Below are 21,638 nucleotides of genomic sequence, written 5' to 3' on the forward strand. Positions count from 1 at the left end.
AGAGTAGAAAATTCATTTCCAGAAACTATGTAGTTTTTTTTAATGGAGTTTTAGAAATAGATGTGTGAAGGAACACTTAAATTTTTATATAAAGATAGGTCTTTCTATAATCTCCTTCGGATTCTAAATCAGCTTTATGGGGCATTGCCTTTATTATGGCCCTGTGCAAATTTATTCAAAGTGGCACAAACTTATAAAAGTATCTCATTTTGAGGAGTTGTATTTTCATAAATGCTCCTTTGACATAATTAATTTAGTTTCACCTAGACCTTAAAATTCCAGTGAAAGAAAGGAAAGTCAATGAGAATATCAGCTTTCATATTTATTTACTGAACTCCCAGGAAAACTGAAGGTCCTCAATTCATTTTGAAATTCAGGCTGCTTGGGGATAGCACTTAGTTCATATGCTTTTATTTGTGTACATAGCCAGAAACTGTTTTGTGAAGAGATGTCAGCAATCGTTGCTTGAGTTAGTTAGATCTGCTAAAGGTCAATGATCCTTCACTCTGGCTGCTGTAATGCTTAGGGTCAGACATGGTAACAATATTTAAATGTTCGTCTTCTTTAAAACACTGATAAGCAGAACGTTGCTCAGAGATGCCTGGATATGGAAGGCAGCATGGTGGAGCTGACAGGTCACTACATTCGGAGTCACAGGAGTTTCAAAATGTGCTCTACGAGTTCTATTTATGTGATCTTGAGAAAGTCCTATCACTGCATTTTGCTCACGTGAAAAAAAAAATAAGACTGGATGCTCTCTAAGATCCCTCCCAGCTCTAAAACTATCATGTAAGCTATTATTAAGGTACATTACTACTACGACACATAGCATGGCATAGAGGACAGAGAGCTAGACCCAGAATCAGGAAGGCCTGGGTTCAAGCCCTGTCTGTATGGTCCTAGCAGAGTCATTTAAACTCTCAGTACTCAAGGTAACTTTCTAAGGTTAGCAGTTGTAAATTAGACATTTGCAAAGTTCATTGTGCAAGACTTGCCTATAACAATGAAATCATAGTTGTAATCTCTATAACTTATTAACTAATATTGAACTTGGACATTTAGTTTTGGCTCTTTCTGTTATGAATCAGCCTTTCAGAATTGGAGGGGACCTCAGGGGTTATCTATTCCAACACATATTTGAAAAGAATCTCCACTCTAAAGAAAGGACAGGAAGAGAGCGAACACTTTATATAGTACCTACTATGTGCCAGGTACTGCTTTCATCAATTAAAAAAAATCTCATTAGCCCCATTGTACAATTGAGAAAACTGAGACAAACCAATTTGAACATGTCTTCTTGACTCCAGGCCAATCACTCCAGGTCACCAGCTGCCTTTACTTGAAGACTTCCCAATTAGAGGAACTCTACCATGTGCTAGAGTAGCTAGCCCTACCTGTGGACAACTCTAATTAGTAGGAAGCTTTTGCTTCACTCTGTGCAGTTTCAGCTCAGTGCTCCTATTTCTGCCCTCTGGTGTTAAATAAAACAAGTCTAATGGGTTTTGCACATAACAAAGTCTTTAAGTTCTTGAACACAGATATCAAGCCTCACTTCTCTCCAGTTATGTCTTCTACATGTCAGTTTCTCCAGCTGATACTCACTACATGTAATCAAGTCCCTTCATCAACCTCATAGCTCTCCTGCTTTTCAATGTCCTTTTTAAACTCTAACACTTGGTACTGGACACAAATGCTTCAGATATGGTCTTGCTTGGGCAGAGTACAGTGGGATTCTCACCTAATTTGTAGAAGCTACATTTTTCTTCATACAGCTCAAGATGGCAAGATAACAAGAATTTTACCTTTCATACTTTTAAGGTAATATTTTATATAAGCAATTGATGGTGGATAAAAAGATGGCCCTGGAGTCAAGAAGATCTCAGCTCAAATATTGCCTTAGGTTGTATAATCCTGCAAAAATCATTTAACCTGTCAGTATCCCAGGCAACTCTCTAAGACCATAAATTGCACGGAATGGTGCTCTGCTGCACTGAGAATTTCTCAATGGGACTTTTTCCTTGAAATTAACAATGAAATCAAAGGTCTGGTCAGAGGTTAACACTTCATGTTTTTGGAAGACAGCCTGTGAGCTACGAATGGCTTTTATATTTTAAAATACAATGAACTTTTATTTAAGGATGTACATAGCGTTCTCATCTGGGATCATACAAAAATAGGTAGCGGTAGAAATATTGACCCATGAGTAGTATTCTGCCAAGCCTTGCTTGGTCTAGTCTGATTCAATATTTGTTAAGTGCTCACTCAATCATTATCATTGACTGCATTTACACTGTGCTTTAGGATTTACAAAGAGCTTTGTATGTGATATCTCATTTGATCCTCACAGTAATTCTGAGATAGGTGTTAATACTAGCACCCATTCTAAAGATGGGGAAACTGAGGTTACGAGAGGTTTAATGACTTACAGAACAGGATCGGAACTCAGGTTTTGCTGATTCAAAGTCCAACAGTGAAGACACAATGACATTCAGCTGCTTCTATCATGGTGTTATACTAGATATTATAAAAATATGTTGATATATTAAAGGAAAAAGAGTTATTGAAGATAATCCTGTCTTTTCCTGAACTAAGCATATGCTATGAAAGTCATGACGCCTAAATAACATCTACTTGTTATTGTTCAAAAAGATATGGTAGTTGGGCTGAATGCACTTGTGCAAAGGGGTTTAACAGCTTCAGTCAGTAAGACTGTCATAATCTCTATAATGAGGTATTTGCCCTCTACTGCAGAAATATTGTCATAGTGTCTTTGCAAGAAGTGTCTTTTAGATTTTCTAGCTTGTCAGTTCACACAATGGATATATACGTCGTAAGAAATCCTACTTATTTGGAACTCTTTGACAATTCAGCCCAAAATAACTTGTTTACAAGTTAGTCACAACTCTACAGTCTGACCATTGAAAAAAATACCACCATTTTTTTCCAATCGAAAATGGACTGTATTTTGATACTGTGACACACTGACATCTATATTCCTGCCAATAATTCATGTGGAGATAGTAGTTATATTTAAAATGAAATCTCTCAAATGGGGATTTAATAAGATGATAAAAAGTATCTATAAAAAATCAATAGCTACAAAGAGAAATCCCACTTAAAATTACTGTAGACACTATAAAATATTTGGGAGGCTACCTGCCTCCTACCAAACAAACCCAGGGACTATGTGAACACAATTACAAAACATTTTTCACACAAATAAAGTCATCTATATAATTGGAAAAACATCCGTTGTTTGTGGGTAGAATGAGCTAATATAATAAAAATGACACTTCTACCTAAATTAATTTACTTATTCAATGTCATATCAGTCAAACTACCAAAAATTATTTTATAGAGCTAGAAAAAAATTATATCAAAATTCATCTAGAAGAACAAAACGTCCAGAATATCAGGGAATTAAGGAAAAGAAATACTAGGGAAGGTGGCCTAGACATACCAGATCTTAAATTATATTATAAAGCAGCAATTATCAAAACCACTTGGTACTGGCTAAGAAATAGAGGGGCAGATCAGTGGAATAAGTAAGGTACACAAGACACAGTAGTCAATGATTATAGCAGTCTGCTGTTTGACAAACCCAAAGATCCCAGTTTCCGGTATAAGAAATCACTGTTTAACAAAAACTGCTATGAAAACTGGATTTGTCGGTGTTTGTCTTTCATTTTCAAAACATCAGAGAAACAATGGCATGACTTGCCCTTTCAGGTTCTCACCTGGAGTGAGGTAAGGACATTCAGTGAATCAGCCTCTCTAAGAAGTAATCAGGGAATGGCCCCTTTAATGAGCAAAAGAAAAAAATAAGTAAATCAAAGTAAATCAAGCTGGGAGGGAAAGAGCTACAGTTACTATTGATAATCACTCTGAAGCCAGGAAGATCTGGGAAACAGCCATTAAGTGGAGTTTGGGCAGGGACCTATTGGTGTGCAATCAATGGATTTCAGAGTGCACTGGGTTTAAGGTTTTGGGAAAAACAAGAAAGAGAGAGAAAGAGAGAGACAGAGACAGAGAGACAGAGAGAGAGACAGAAAGACACAGAGAGAGAGTGACACAGAGAGACAGACAGAAAGAGACACAGAGAGAGACAGATACAGAAAAAGAGAAAGAAAAAGAAAGAGAGAGAAGAAAGAAATCTAGGTAGTAAACCCTAAGTGAACTTGGCATTCTATGGCCATCCAAATTTACCTTCCTTTGGAGAGGAGAAGGAAGGGGAGAGACAGAAGGGAGCAGATGAGCTGAGTTATCCCGTTAGCAGGGGCCCCATTCAGGCAGCTCAGTCTACTCAGGGGTCTGTGTTTGTTCTTCATTTTCAAAGACCACCATGAAAAATGATGACATGACTTACGATTGCCTTTTGTTTTGAATGAGTGATAAATAGTGTGGTGGAAACTGGCCATAGTCCAATGCCTGACCACATATACCATAATAGAGTACAAATGGGTACACCATCTAGGTATAAAAGCTGATACTACAAAGAAATTAAGGGGAGTAAGGAATAGTTTATTTGTCAGATTCATGGAGAATGGAGGAATTTATGACCAAATGTGATAGAGAACATTATGAAATGTAAAATGGATAACTTTGATTATATTAAATTGAAAAGTTTTTGCACAAACAAAGCCAATGCAACCAAGATTAGGAGGGAAGCAGAAAACTAGCAAAGAATTTTTACAACTAGTATCTCTGATAAAGGTCTTATTTCTAAAATATATAGATAACTGAGTCAAATTTACAAGAATATAAGTAATTCTCCAATTGATAAATGGTCAAAGGATATGAATAGGCAGTTTTCAGAGGAAGAAAGTAAAACTATCTATAGTCACATGGAAAAATGCTCTAAATCACTATTGATTAGAGAGATGTAAATCAAAACAACTCTGAGGTACCACATCATACCTCTCAGAGTGACTAACATGACAGAACAGGAAAATGATAAATGTTGGAGAAGATATGGGAGAGTTGGAACACTAATTCATTGTTGGTGGAGCTCTGAGCTGATCCAACCATTCTGGAGAGCAATTTGAAACTATGCCCAAAGGGCTACAAAAATGTGCATACCCTTTGACCTAGCAATACTGCTTCTAGGACTGTATCCCAAAGAGATCTTAACAATGGGAAAAGGACCCACATGCACAAAAAACATTTATAATGGCTCTTTTTGTGGTGGCCAACAACTGGAAATGGAGGGGATGTCCATCAATTGGGGAATGGCTGAACAAGATGTGGTATATGAATGTAATGGAATACTATTGTATTATTCAGACTTCATTGTACTATTCATATATATATATATATATATATATATATATATATATATTCATTGTATTATTTGGACTTCAGAAAAATTTGGAAAGATTTATATGAACTGATGCTGAGTGAAGTGAGTAGAACCAGGAGAACATTATACACAGTAACAGCCACAGTGTGTAAGGACTGCTTTTTGATAGACTTAGCCCTTCACAGCAATGCAAGGACCTAAAACATTTCCAAAGGTCTCATGATGCAAAATATCATCCGTATCCAGAGAAAGAACTATGGAGTTAGAGCACAGAATGAAGCAGACCATTCTCTCTTATGCTATGTTTTGATTTGTTTTATTTTTTTCATGGCTTTTCCCATTCATTTTAATTCTTTTATGCAACATGGCTAATGTGAAAATGTGCTTAATAGGAATGTATGCGTAGAGCACATACAAGATTGCATGCCTTCTTGGGGAGGGAGCAGGGATAAAACGTGGAACTTATGGAAGTGATTGTTGAAAACCAAAAACAAATAAATTAATAAATTTGGGGAAAATCAATAGCTACATAACAAAATATATATTATGCCTATACATAAATATTTCTAACATAAATGCACAAAAACTTCTAACCCTAAGTCCCAGAGGATTAATGGCTGTGCTGTTTTTAATACAGTAATGGTCCTAGAGTTCTTAATTCTAATCTGTCTTACACTTTTGCCAAGCCAGACCAGAACCAAAACGCTGTTTCACAGAGTTACATAACAAGCTTTTTTTGTGTTTTGCTACAAGCAGAATTCAATTAAATTCAGCACCTCTTCAGAGCACATTGATTATGTGCTGGTTCTAACTGGCAGACCATTGGAGATAAAGTATATGGTCTTAACCAGTTAGAGTAGACAGTTTTACAGTGTTGAAATTTCTTCAAGAAATAAGGAGAGAATAAGTCACGATGTAACTACATCTCCTAAGTGATAAGGGTAATGCTGTACCTACCCAACCATATATCTCTCAGGTTCAGAAGAAGGACTAGCACATATCCGGGTTGGTGTGGTCCAAGCCTATATGAACATAGGGAAAGCTCTGCTATTTGTTCAAGACAGGTGTGGGGATGGGGCAATTTCTGTTTCTTATTCCTTGGAAGCAGCATTCCCTTTAGTGTTAGTACCATTGAGAAGACTAGTCCTTATGCCTGAAATTCCCTACCTGCTGACCTCTGCTTCTTAGAATTCCTGCCTGTATTCTTAGCTCAGCTTAAGTGTCACTGCTTACATGAAGCTTTTCTCCCCTCTTGAGCACCTAGCGGCCTCCCTCAAATGATTTTATCTTTCATTTACTAATAGGGTGAGTTGGGTTTTTTTTCTTTTTTTCAGACAGAATATAAATTTCTTAAGGATAGCACGTTTTGGTCTTGTCTTTGCATTCTCAGTAGCCAGGTATCACAGTGAAGAATCAAATGCTGGGCTTGAAGTCAGCAAGACGAATCTTCCTGAGTTCAAATCAGGCCTCAGACATTTAGTAGCTGTGTGATCCTAGGTAAGTCACTTAACCCTGTTTTCCTCATCTGTAAAATGAGCTAGAGAAGATAATGGCAAACCACTCTAGTATTTTTTCCTAGAAAACTCCAAATGGGCTCATGAAAAGTCAGGACAGAAAAATAACTGAACATACAGTCCTCAGGTCCTGGCATAGTACTTTTACCATGAGAAAATAACAACGACATAATTGATAAACTGACATAAAATAAAACCATTAAAGTTTTTTTTAATAAAAATTAAGTATTTTACAATCCAAAAAAATAGACCGGAAGTGAAATTTTATTTGAGGCACTTCACCCCTACACATGTAAGATTTACAAAAACATTCTTAGAATATGAGCTTTCTGAAGACAGAAACTGTTTTCTGCCCCACTGCACTCCCCATGTTTTACGCACCTGGCATTTACTAAAGGCTTAATGAATGTTTGGTGACTGACTGACATCACAAAGGAAGGACTCAAGAGCAGCAAAATTTGTTTACATTAAGATGTAAAGAAGCACATTCCCATCTGAAAATAAGGAAATTGAATGCTTCCTCAATCCATTCCTCTTGAACTTGCTAGGCAACCATTTTCATTCATCATTTAGCATCTTTGAAACTATCCAAATCATTTTCAATTTCAGACAGAATTAGGGGGAGAAGTGTTAGCCTTAAAAGAAAAAAATTCAGATGGTCAGTGGATAAGCATAAGTGGAAAACAGCATATTAATCTTGGAATATATTTCATCCTCCATACTCCAGTCAGTTTGGGTTTTGCAATTCTATCAGTTAGTAAAGACCTAACAAGCTAACGATCAAGGCATGTAGACTTTAAATAAATTTCCAGCTCTTACACTAGTCTCACCAAAAATAAACCGATTGCTGTTGTTTTAATGCATGATTTATTTGAGGTGGTGTGAACCCAACAAGCAGTATGCTAGTTTCTAGGAACAAGGAGAGACTAAACAAAACAAAAGTGACCTTGAGCTATTGAAGAGAAATGCAAAATATAAACAGAATGTTTGAATGAGAGAGTGCAACTCACATTTGGAAAGGATTAACATTGGGACCCACAAAAATCTAGGCGGGAATAGCAAGGGTTTAGATATTCTTTGAAATGTTTCAGTAACCTTTCCTTTTACTCCTTTACATAATACACGCTCCATAATAATAGTCCAGTTATCATATGTCAGATTTGAACAACTTTTATTGATTCAACCTGGGATAGTAGGCGGAGCTCTGCATCCTTATGAGGCTTTGAAAAAGGGATTTTACCTTTCTTTGGGTATGATGCCAGAAACACCCTCCCCCCAAATTTACTCTGTTTATTTAGTAATTAATTTATGTTTTAGTCCAGGCTGTGCCTTCACAGCTGTAAAGAAGTACTGACATGGAAACTCCCTCCACTGATGCAGATCAGGAATTCATCTGCAAATTATCATCTTAGAGAACAGTCTGAAAATCTTTGGCTGCAGAGATTAACAGACTTGCCCATGATCAAGTACAGTTGTTCAGAGGCAGGAATCAAACCTAGATCTTGCTGATTTCACTGCCAGTTCTCTTAGCTCTACTAGTATGCTTCCTCTCCTTCAAGGAGTTTAGAGTCTAAATGACAAACAGAAAACCCCAGTCTTTAGGCTTTGTTTAAGTATTAATTTTCTTATTTTTGCTGTTTCATACTCTTAGCCCTTAATACTTTGGGCCTCAAAATGGGCCTGTAGGGTCTTCTGAGCCTAGATTTGAATGGCAATAGGAGAAAGATATTTCCACCAGGGATGGGGAACCTATGGCCCTCCAGGTCCTCAAGTGGGATCCCATGGCCTCATATGGCCTTCAGGCTGCAGGTTACCCACCCATGCTATACACCAAGGTATGTTAGGGTTGTTTTTCAGTCCCAGGTCACAATTAGTATTGTTGTTGGTCAGGTGTTTAAGCTGCATCTGACTTTCTATGACCCCATTTGAGGTTTTCTTGGAAGAAGTACTGGAGTGCCTTGCAATTTTCTTCTCCAGCTCATTTCCAGATAAGGAAACTGGGTCAAAAAAAGGTAAGTGACTTGCCCAGGGTCATATGGCCAGTGAGTGACTGGAGCAGGATTTGAACTCAGGAACGGAAATCTTCCTGACTTCAAGTCCAGCATGTTACTCACTGTGCCACTTAGCTGCTGCACAAATAATGAGTATTTCGAATGCAGTGCATTATTCGAATTTGCACTGAATACTCCATAGGGCTAAAGCTCATTGCAGTCCTTTATATAATTATAACAAGAAGTAGTGACAATTCAAATGCATGTGGCCACCTGGGGAAGGGGGAGTTGTTCCTTATCTACACTAATTGGTGGTAACTGTGCTCAGACAGAGGCTTTCTCTCCACCCCAGTAGGAATATGATCATATTTATCTTGAATTTCAGATATACCATACAAGACCAACTTTGTCCACAATATGAGGTTAACTATTCATAAGGCCCAGAGCAAGGTGCTATTTCTTACTGAATTAATTGAAGTAATAAAACAGTTACGGAAAATCTGATCCTTACCCTTGAATAGCTTTAATTCCATCTAGAGTCTGGGTAAGCCACGAATACATAAAAACAACAAAACCCAACAAAATGACAACAAATTCATGCAGTTCTAATAAAGTACCATTAAAGAAATGCAAAATGATATGTAAACAATGAGATGACATGAGGCCAGAGAATCAAAGCGTTTTTGGATTACATTATTATTCTTTTGAAAAGGAAACTATGACAAAAACTATGCATTAATAGGAGATACATAAAGGAATTCATTTTCTTCTAACATTCAAAGGCCACAGAGATTGTCTTTGTAGCTAATCTACTTCAAAGTTTACTTTTAATTTTAAATTTCTGTGGATAAAATTAGAAGTACTAAGTAGGGAGACAACAATAAGATGATGTTTTATTCCATATGCTCATTCCAAGAATCATATTTGCCCATTTGATGAATGTTACAAAACTTTAGAAAGTGCAAATGAGAAATATTGAACTTGCAACAGGAAGTAGTCTTAATTACGTACAATATATATTAATTGTACAAAAAAGATCTCAATTCCAATTTTCACACACATTGTATAGCACTGAAAGTCATAAACATTGTTTTTGTTTTATTTTGTTTTGGGTTTAAAAGGGCTCCTTCATCCTCTAGGATGGTTCTATACTTTGTGCTCATCAAAGAACAAATAATAGTGTGGAGTTAACCCAATAGTTCTCTTATACTTGGGTCCTGGACAGGAAATGCTGCAACAACAACTTTTAGCAACCAGGTTGAGCAAACATTTCAACCATTTAAGGTTACTCCCCTAAAAACTGAAGGTATTCTATTTTCCGGTCATTGATCTATATTTCTATATTTAAAATAGATTATCATTATATTCCTTGAACCCTTTACAGAAATACTTTTAATGCCTGACTTGAACAAGTGGACTGATAGGGTGTACAGTCACAACAAAGAGATTCCATACTCTTATTGTGGAGTATATTTAAATTCTAGACCCAGCTCATGGTTTGGAGTAACCACAACCTATTCTTAATGAATATTATGTCTGATTTCTTTAAATTAGGCACTACCATAACCATCAATTTTAATTAAGATGCTTTGATAGATGCTCGGAAGCAAAATTAAGGACTTGGTCTTACAAAGGTAATTTCTTTTGCAAAGCAATGGTAAAAACATATTCTCTTCTCTTGAAATCTATCTCAGGAAATCTAGGATGGTCAGCATAAGTAGCCACATAGTCTCTAAGAAGATGTCAAAATATTGGAATGAAGTAGGAACTAAGACGCTTTAGTGAATATTTAAAATCTTTCCACCTTGCTCTCCAAGTGTAATTCAAGAGTCAACCCTTCCCAAAAAGAGCCCCCCCCCCCAAAAGCCAACACTTTCTGTTCAAGAACCTCCCATCTTGCAGTCTTCATCATTTAATAGTTGTTGCAAACCAAACAGGAGATAAATTCAAGATACTCAGCATAATCCCTTGGCCAAAGTGACCTCACACTGTAAACATGAAAAGGAGTGATGATGTTTTATATCCATATTATTTTAGGTCTTTTTTTTTTTTTTTTACTGACTGGTGCTACAGCTTTAAGCAGAAATCTAAACACAGATAACTGTTTCTCAAGTGCCTAAGCCATCTGGCAAACTGAAGGCTAACACTGCTTTAATATAGAGTTTCAGATCTTATTAAGGCTCTCTGTCAGTTAGAGTTCATGAATCATCCAGTCAGTAATGGGGGATATTTGCAATAATAATATATTCAGGTAAATAAGTTGGTGACCTATGTTGGACCTCCTGTTAGAAATCAGGTGTAAGCCAAGATAATCGTACATGCTTTGTAGCTCTGACTCCATCTACCTTAATGAGTTTTCAGATTATGAGATAATAATGTTTTGGTCACATTCTAATTAATAACACAATTAAATATTTTCTTTGATTTCCAAGAAAACCAGTTTTCTCTCTTTGGTAGCATATCAATTTGCATTAAATAAAATTCATCCCATAATTTGCAGATATTTACTCAGAGGATTAGTGAGCTACTGCCACTGAACAGATCCTTGTCTGCTCATTAACATTCATGACCAAGAATCCTTCTGGTAGGGATGGTTTCAGCGGCTGATAGAGCAATACTTAAAAGAAATTGGCTTGTCTGTGAAACAGCTGCTCAGTGAAGCCACCATGCAAGGGAATTGGTGATAATAAGATGATAATATTACAACTACAGTGGGAGCATAATATATTCTAAGCTACTTTGAAGTATATGGTAGGGATCTAAGAATTAGTACAAGATTGGCTGTCCATCAGAGCAGACATGAAGTCACTGATTAGCTTCTTGCACACACACTTTAAAACAACCCTGTCAAATGCCAGAGCACAGAAATAATTGAACCCTGCAAAAGTATGGCTCCTCTACGCATTTTGTTTCAAGCACCCTCAAATGTGGACCAGCTTACCAACACTGACGAATGCAGGAAGTGGACAATTTCTAAAATTGCTCAATGACTCTGAGAAAGCATATCCCTTGTTGATATCTGATTCTTATTTTTGGAAAAGCTTCCCTTTGGGAAAAATGCCCAGATTCTTTTCCAAGGTTAGTGAGATTGTTTTACTACATAACCACTGTTCATTTCAGCACCTTCTTCTTTCCAAGGGAATGTCCTTTGACTTAAAAGCATGTCAAAGAGGTGGTGGCTGAATAAACCTGTAGGAAGCATTTAGCTCCAATAGCAACACTGACAAATTACTTTCCAAGAGGATTATCACAATTATCTTGAATAAATACATTTAACTCTTGGTCATCTGCACTAACACAGTTAATCTAAACATCATTTCTTCTTGACCTTGAAATACATTACAATGTTTGCATGTGTAAGAGGTGAGGGCTGAACAAGTTAGAGATCATCCAGTTGAACCTCAGATGAAGAAGCTAAGGTCAAAGAAAGGAAACTACTTTTTGGTTTTGTTGTTCTAGAAGAATCTTAGTCACTGAGAAAGGTAATGGGGATACAGTAATCATGGTCTAGCAGAAGCACCTCCCTATTTGCGTTTCACCTGTACTCAAAGTAATTTGAATTTTTAGAGCAGGGAAGATAGCTACTACACATTCTGTATCTGGGATTTAAAGAGTTCTACAGAAAATCTGCATGCTAGTTAGTAATAGCCTTGTTTTGTATCAGCACGAACAAAGACCCACAGACTCAAAGGGATTATTGAGTCCAACCTGCTTCCCCTTTTTCAAATGAGAAAACTCAAGCACTTCAATTTCCAAATTATTTATGTATATATGCACATGCCCTCCCCATCTATATAAGTATGGAGCATATATTACAAAAAACCTGGAAGATTACAGTAATCTATAGGAAACAACTTATATTTCTTTGTTCTAGAATAATCTTATTCACTGTGAAAATTGGGTCATATTTTCAAGAGATCATTCTGTCATCTTCCTCTCTGCCTTATAAGAATGAGAAATGTTATTTAACAAGGAAACATAGGCAGGATTTCACAGTACCAAAGTCAGGGCACTGATATAAATTACTGTTATATTCAGGATGGTGGATATTTTGAGGGTGTTACAACAGAATATGTTTTTCATAAGGATGGAAATTACTATTCAACATTTTTTTTATTTTGCTTTTAAAAATGCACTCCCTGCCAAAATCTCTGGACAAATGTATGACATTACAATACATAAATCTGAACCAGGAAGGAAAATAAAGTCATAAAATAGAGAAGGACACACTAAACAACTTTATATGATACTTTGAATGTGAATAAACAAGAACTCCATCAAATCAGAAGGGAGAACAATTTCTAAATGAGAAGTCCCCTCACTAAAAGGTTTCTCTCTGGGGAATTCAACTTCCATAAATATGCATGGGGAGAAAGTTGATAGTGTAGAACACCATGATAACATAGGGCTTCATAAGTTAATAAGAATGAATATTCACTAATCACTCATACATTAATAATTCTACACCGAAGCCCATTTTCATTCAAAATATATGCAGTCTTCCATCTTGCAGAATTTTTGCCTTTTTTCTGATAGCTTAGCTGAATTCATTACCTACCACTAAAATGAATGAAATAAATATTTCCAATGAAAGAAAAAATACCTTGACTTCAATATTTGTAAGTCTATATAAAAATTAAATAAGAAAAAATGACTGTATATTAAAAGACTTCAACTATGCCACCCCATTCTGAAATATGATATACAATGATCAGTTCCCATCCCCACCGCATGCGCTTATCCTGGCTTTGGGTAAGTAAATTAAACTCTCTTTGCCTCAGTTTCCCCACCTTTATAACAGGTCAGACTTTGGCAGAGGAAATCAACTATTTTGAAGAGAATCTATTTTTTTTTTATTTCAGTGAAGCCTTTAGATCCCAGTGGCAGGTGGGAAGACCGTTGGTCCTGATCAGAAATATCCTGTGATGAAGAGGTTAGGGAGCTTATTTTCCAGATATACTTCCATCCTTTGAGTGTATCACAATAAAATCCAGAATATTTGTTGCATTTTGTGATGAAAAAGGAAGGCTGTCAACTCCACCAACTCTCATATTCTTACATGAAGAAGACTGCAGGAGTCTCCTAGGTTACAAAAAGTCCTGGGACAGATATTGCCCATTCTACCAGTTTAAGATTCCCACTCAGAAAGTCTGGAGTTCAGGTCTGGTGATAGTTTGCTATCGGTTTTTTCTAGGAAGGATAAAATCATCACCAGAGATACACATGTATATGTTTACTGGTGTGCTAGAGCCAACTCCAAGTGATTCAACAGGGCTAATTGTGAAATTGTTAGTGCGAGAAATTATACAATGGAAATTAGCAAAAGCTACAACTTGGGGCTTGATTTATTGCTTTGTTGATCTCGAGACTTAAGGAAAGGACGATGAAAATGTTAATACAGATTAAACTTTAAAAGCATCATGTATGCTTCCCCCCCCAAAAAAAAACCTGGTTGTTAAACATTTACTAGAATGATGCATAAACATGGAAATGTACATAAATGCACAGAGAGACAGAAACAGAAAAAATAGAAAGATATAAATAGATCTATATCTATCTATCTACATCTGCTGGAAAAGAGAAGTACAACATGAAGATCAGCAATGAGGGCGTATTACTTCCCTCATTTATTCATTTAAAAACCATTTATTCAACACCTGTTGCTTATGAGTCACTATGCTCAGCTCTTACAAAGAATGACAAAATGAATAATACCTCATTCCCTCAATCTGCATCAAAGAAATGAGTCCCCATGTCAAGCAAATCACACATCTCCTAAGTACTGAAGTAGTTGGTAGCCTAGAATTACAAGAGAGGATGTGGTAAGGGACAGGGTGCAGACTTATTCTTGCTTTAATTGTGCTAATTGTTTTAGGTGCACATGATTCTGTTCCAACCTACTTTCCCCCATCCCAATCTACATTTCTGGCTCTCTTCAAGTAAGTATAACTAAGAGTTCAACTGAGGCACTAGTGAGCATATCTTTTAAATCTTTCACACAGAAGAGGAGGGAGGTGGTCTCTCCTTTTTGGCTTGAGAAAAGGAGTGTGTTGCTGAATAATGGCAGCCAGAAGTGAAGACTTAGGCAGGCAGAATAAAACACTTGGAATTTTGCTATCTCTGAGAATATACAAGCTATATTACCTAGACGTTAAATATATACTGACTCTCAGTAAATTCTGGGTGGAGGGAAGGTAGCGAGAGAGACAGACGAGTAAGGGAAAATAATTCAAAGTACAACATTTTCAGCTTCCTACTATTACCATTAATCTTCGTTATTTAAAGAGGCACAGTTGAAGCTTGTCAAACTGACAGCAGTTTAACTATACTGAATTACGTAATTTAAAAAATATTATTTATTAAAATATTGATCTTATTATAATTTTTGAGCTCTAACAGAAGATACTGAAGTGAAAAATGAACCTAAATTGATAAACACCAACTCAGAATATTAACCAGTATTTGCTGTATAACAATATCCCATTGTTAGGGGAAAAAGGTGAAATATTCCTTGGGTTTCAGATAGTTGAGTATGATTCAGACATGTTATTTTTATATTTTATTACAAAATATTAGCATTAGTTGTTCTTCCTTTCCCATTTGTTCTGGTGTTTCTATTCAGAGAATGAGAGATGAGTTTCTTCTTCTGGAAAAAGAAGGAATAAGACTAGATGATCTCTCTAAGGTATTTTGGATCCAATGAGTCTACATGGATATTGATGTGAAAAGCAAACATTCACATATAACTGCAAATCTAACAAACTGACAAAATGCATTTTCTCTATGTTAAATATTTCTAAAATACCCCACTGCAAAGCATCATCATTTTTGAAGTCACTGAGGAAGTTCCATTTGTAAAAAGTGTAATTAAAAATAATTACAAATAATTTTAAAATCTGAAATACTGACTTGAACAATTAATAGTGATGCTATTATTTCCAAAAAAGTTCCTTTATAGTACAATTCGTCACATTCCAGTCAATACAAAGCAGTCAAGTCAAGAATCCAGAACCTCTAGATAGATCTTAGATAGATTTTCTGCACTAGGTAACCATCTTACAATTTGATGCTTATCAATGAACTCAATAAGGAAACTGGAAAAAAAACAAAACCAAAAACATTGCATGCACAGGTGAATGTACTGATGTTTTTGACAATTTTTGACCTAAACTTAGCAGTCACCTTTAGAAAAACCAAAACAACTGCTACATATTTCTAATACCACTGTATTTAGGGACAAGATTGGGTCCATCGTGAAAACAATTAGATGAGAAAGTCTCTGTGGTAATACATATAAAACTCCTAAATTTCTCTTCCTAATCCCATGGTCTCCCAAACAAATCTAATTACAACGAAATGCTCTCTTAATAGAGAAATTCACCCAACCTATAACTAAATCGTATTGGAAAAGGAGTACAATCAGTGTCCTGTCAAGTCGATTGACTTAATGTCCCCAAGTACTACAATACTTAAAATATGGAGAGAGAGAGAGAGAGAGAGAGAGAGAGAGAGAGAGAGAGAGAGAGAGAGAGAGAGAGAGAGACAGAGACAGAGACAGAGAAACAGAGACAGAGAGACAGAGAGACAGAGAGAAACCTGAGCTACAGAGAGGGCATTCTTAAATAAGACAAAAATGTGCCTGTAGGATTACAAATTGCCAGTAGAGAGTAATTAAAAGGCATAGTCAGGGTAACAGAGAGGTTTGGGGTTCATGCTTGATAGCTACTGGTATTTGTTAAAAGAAAGGGAAAAAATACTCCCTAAATCCCTTTAGTGTCTTCACTAACCATCTTTTATTTATAATAATTTGATATATTTCCCACTATGGCTATTTCCCTGACATTATTTCAATATGATTTTTTAGTTGTAGTCCATCAAATAAAGGAGCAGCACTTTTCAAAGACACAACTTCAATAGCTAGCACTTGGCAGCGAAGACCTCATCCTAGACTTGTATGATCACAAACGGAGTTTCTCAGGTTTAGGTGACATATCATCTATAATCAGAGTTACAAGGATGTAGCATTTTCTGTGAAGAGATGTGTAATCCGTCATGTAATGAACAGGTCACCATCGACACATTCCAGGAAATTGCATGAAAATCACCTATGTTTAACATGCACAGATGTACTTTCTTAGATATATGTTCATAGAGAAATTCATGCATCGGAAGAGAGAGGGAAAGAGAAGTGGAAGTACAGAAAAATCTAGTGAAGATTTCTACATGAATTATCAGATGTAATAAAATTCAACATTTCTATCTCTCAATAGTCAACCCAATCCATGATCATGAAATGCTTCATGAATCTGCCTTTTAATAATTTTATCAGCGTGCCAATATGTATGAAATCAGGTTTCCATTATAAAAGGGTGAAATTTTATTAACTCACTTAACAAAGAAAAAGGACCTTTAGTCAGATAGTATTTTTACAAAGCATTTACAAGAGGAGCTGAAAGAAATGAATGGCAGCTCTTTTGACTTTGGGCTCCTTGCTATACACTGATATTGCTGACAGACCTCAGGATGGTCCCTCCAACAGGATAATGGTCAAAATTTGCAAGCTGGTTTAGAACAAACTTAGTTAAAACTTCACATTTTCCAGAAAAAAAATCATTTTTAAACAAATGTAATAAGGCTCTAATAAGTGTTAAAATTTTTAAAGAACACCCCAAGTTTAAATTTTAGTATTTTCTTTGATAAAGCTATGGTGAGAAAAGACAATATAGTTATCTTGATGTCAATTACTTTTTATTCTGCTTTTTAATAGAAAATATTTATTTTAAAATGAGCATAGAAATAAAGATCGCTCAATGATCAGAAATTCAAAAAGGTCTCAAACCCAATGCTGAAAATCCTATTGCCAGCATCAGAACATCCTAATACTGTGGGACCTTTGGAAATGGGGGCGTCTCAAGCACATGGTGCTCAAACCCTAAATCAAAAGAAGTAATTTGAAGAGAGCCTAAGATTTCTCATATGTTCTACAGAGATACTAAAGTCACAAAGGATGAGACAAGTGACTGAGGAAGCCAGGGGAGCCAATATATGATAACTACAAATATTCTTTCCCGTCACTTCTAGGTGTGTAGTTCTCAATAATTTTTAATGACAGAAATGCATGTTATGTTTTTATGTTACCTACATTTAGAAGGGACCTCTGAACTCAGTGTTAGCTTTAGACAGGCTAGCACAAAGACAAATGTTCCCACTGATATAACTACTCCCTCTCCTTTCAAATGAAAAATATATGATTGTACAATTTAGTTAACAAAATGTATCAAACTTGTTTTCTAAAACCACTTTTAAGAGATAAGCCTTTATTAAGAAAACCAGGTAAACAGAGAGGGACTAAATCATATTATCAACTCTTGATATATCCCAGAAGGAAAATTTTTCCATAGGATGTCTATCACATATATACATATAGATGCAACTTTAAATATAATTTTGACCAATGAAGTGTTTTGACTCCCAAACTTTATGTCCTTGTGGCTCAATATCATTTCCTTTGATTCTCAATAGCTTTCTCCATGCCCTAAAAGGAGGTATGTATGTTGAATAATGTTTTAACTGAAATTAATTTTGTTTACAGGAATTTAACACTTAAGGTACTTAAGTAAGTGCATTATGTCATAAAATCGTTTCTGAGATTCATGCAATATAATGAATATTCCTTTCTATTTGGAATATGTTTTTGAGAGCATGAGCCATTCAGAATCACATATTTTTGTGTTATCTTCCTTTTCTCACAATGACATCCTTTGCAAACTCTACTAAAAAGAAAAATGCTGTTTTTCTTATGAAATAACCATGGCTAGTAAACGTTCAAGACAGAATTCAATGTCCTTACTATTTACTGTCAATCACCATGTGTAAGATAGGGAGAGTCTTATAGGAAGAAAAAAAAGCCATAAGAGACGCAGTAGAGGAACACTGGGAACATTTCACCTACCATCAAATTTCTTGTGCCTTGACACAAAGGTGGTGCGCACAAAATGGCTTGTCTCTTCCACAAGATTTTCAAACTCCAGTTTGCTTTGTTGACTCAATTTGTCCTCCATTTCTGTGGTGCAGCATGTGTATTCCTGAGGGCAGATTCTTAAGTGTTCCCCTAGAATAAGAAGATAAAATGGTGGTATGTTATTAAAAGTACTACAGTAGGTCATTAGGAAGGCATTTCTCCATTATTGCCCTGAAGTATCATGGTACCATTCTATTAGAATCTTCCAACCCTTGTCACAAATTCTGCCCTGACTTTATCAAAGGAAAAAAGCCGACTTTTCTTTCATGTAGTCCAAGTTGCTAGCCATGTAAATGAAGGTGGATTAAGAGAACTAAAATGATTACTGTTCTCTTTCTGTTTTCATAAGTAATATTTGGTGACAGCTCTAGAAAGAAGGTTTCAGATGTCCTTGTCTTTGGAAGCTGAAGGAAGAGGAAGATATTTCACTGATATAGGCACAGTCTGTGTAACAAGCAAGGGGAAGCATGGAAGATGATATTCCCCTGCCCTCCCTTTCTGCCTGTCTGTTTGAATACAGCTACTATTCTCTACGTACAAGTGAGTATATTTTTAATGGCAGGTCTTGGGTCCCACACTTTCTCCTGGTCGACATTTCTTGACAGCACAGAAAAAAAAGCTCTCCTGAAAGAACAAATGCACTGAAGGGTTTAATTAATGCTTATGTTATATGGAAATGCAATGTAAAAGGTAATGAAAGCCTCTTATTTAATTCAACAGATTTATCTCTTGATGTACCATGCCAGTTCTTTTGACAATATTGCTTTCTTCAGTGCTATTTGCAAGGGGAAGCCAATTCTTTACCTCATGAAATTAAAATGGTCTGTTATTACATAAAATGTGAATTTCCAATTGATGCAGCACTGTTAGTGTCAAAAATATTTAGCATGAGCTCTGGGGAAGAAGGAAAACCCACCCAAACTCTGGAGAAATAAAACCGACAAGATCCCCTGTGATTAAAGTCACTCATAAAGCACTGAAAACATTAACACTAAGTGCTTGACGCTGTGATTAAAATTCATTTATAGCATTTAACAGCACCAATAAAATAACTTGCAGTGCCCTAGGATCAGATATTAAGTATCTCACTGCTCTCCAACCAGTGTTGTACGTAAACCTCTGAGTACAACAACATCCAAATGAAAAGTTACTATGTATGGTATTCAAGTGTGTCCCTTGTATAAGCCAAAGAAGTGGAAGGGGTAGGAAAATTCATTCAAAACTCAAAACAAAATACAGAGAAAAGAAATTCTGCTAGAGAGAGGATTGCCTAATGTTGCTGCTGCACTATCAACTGCCATTCTTCAAAATTCATGGGGCAGAGGGAAAGGAAAAGAAAGGAAATTCCTAAGAACCAGAAAGAGGGAACTTTAAAGCTTGTCATTTTAAACGGTGAAGACAAACATGCTGCACATTCTAGTCCATCATTAATGTAGGGAAAATACTAGAGTAAAATCGATATATCTAGAAGAATATATAGTACTGAGAAGTAACAAATATGACCATTTTGAGAAAACTGTACCAAAGTCATTTCATTTCTTTCTGGAATCAAGTGACTAGTGGATCAGATTAGGAGGAGCCAATACTGGAAATTCAGTAACGCTTTCTATTCCATTATGCATGGCTTTCTCAAATACATGTATGTATGAATATGTATGTGTGGCATGTATGTGTGTGCGTGTAATTTACTGTAATGGTACAAGAATACAAAGTAGCGCATTTATACAAGTCATATCTGGATCTGGCTTGTATAAAGCCTAAGATGTATTAGGGTTTAGGCTTTCCATATGTATCTTTTTCATCTTGTTGAAGAACCAATAAGTATACCACCATTAAGTCCTTCACAATCTCTCTCACACTCATCTCCTTTTAATTCACAAGGCCACAAACCTGATTCAGACCCTCCTCATGCTACCTACAATATGACAATAGCCTTCTTTGTATTTTCCTTGACTCAACTTTCCTCCCATAGTTCCCTCTTTTCTCTAGGATAATATAAACATTCTTTTTAAATTAGCTTTTAAAATCCTTTCTAATCTGACTATAGCCTACCTTTCCAAACTGTGTGTCATCCTCTTTCATATACCCTACTTTCCAGACAAAATGGCCTATTTACTGTTCTTCATACACAAAATTCTCTCTCCCATCTCCATAACTTGGCACAAATTGTCCCTATTACCTGGAAGGCACTCCCTACTCATCACCTTCTTTCAGAATCTTGGAAGCTCAGGTCAAGCACCACTCCCTAAATGAAGTCTGTCTTGATCCCCACCTATGCAACTGCTAATGACCCCTCCAAAATTTCTTTGCATTTGATTTTTAAAAATATTTTTATGTTTAAAAAAAAGTAAAATTAAATTGACCTAAGCTGTTTTCCCCAAATAAAATATAAGGCCCTTTAAGGCAAAGTTTCTAATTTGTTGCCTTTGTATCCCTAGAGGCTAGCACAATGGTGGAGACGTTAGTGCTGTTTTTTTTTTTTTAATGAAACATTAATTGAATGAATAGTCCAGTATTTCATGATGATGATCTGAACTATTTGAACTCCATCTTCACGTTTGTCAAGACAGTAGGCTATACTGTAACTTTAAACCATATAGCAAAAAATGTCTGTTTATATTTAAGAATATTTTGATTATAAGATTCAGTTAATACCGAAACTAACAGCTAGAGAGCTTGTAAAAGGAACACCCCAAGAGAAAATTTAAAATAGAACATATCTTGTTCTTTGCTTTTTTGGGAGACAAGATGAATTTCTTGAGATCCCTTGCAGTGTTGTGAGACAGTAAATACTGTCTTACACTTACAAGATT

General features: G+C 35.9%; 1 protein-coding gene across 1 annotated transcript in view; it reads right to left on the reverse strand.

The window, feature by feature from the left end:
- GPC6 (glypican 6) overlaps positions 1–21,638 on the reverse strand; it is a 1,287,247-nt gene that overhangs the window by 944,061 nt on the left and 321,548 nt on the right. The window contains exon 2 of the mRNA XM_072622120.1: positions 18,757–18,915. Coding sequence (XP_072478221.1) covers positions 18,757–18,915 — 159 coding nt within the window. The remainder of the gene's footprint in view (positions 1–18,756; positions 18,916–21,638) is intronic.

The sequence above is a fragment of the Notamacropus eugenii genome, chromosome 6 (genome assembly GCF_028372415.1).
Source record: "Notamacropus eugenii isolate mMacEug1 chromosome 6, mMacEug1.pri_v2, whole genome shotgun sequence".
NCBI classification, from domain to species: domain Eukaryota; kingdom Metazoa; phylum Chordata; class Mammalia; order Diprotodontia; family Macropodidae; genus Notamacropus; species Notamacropus eugenii.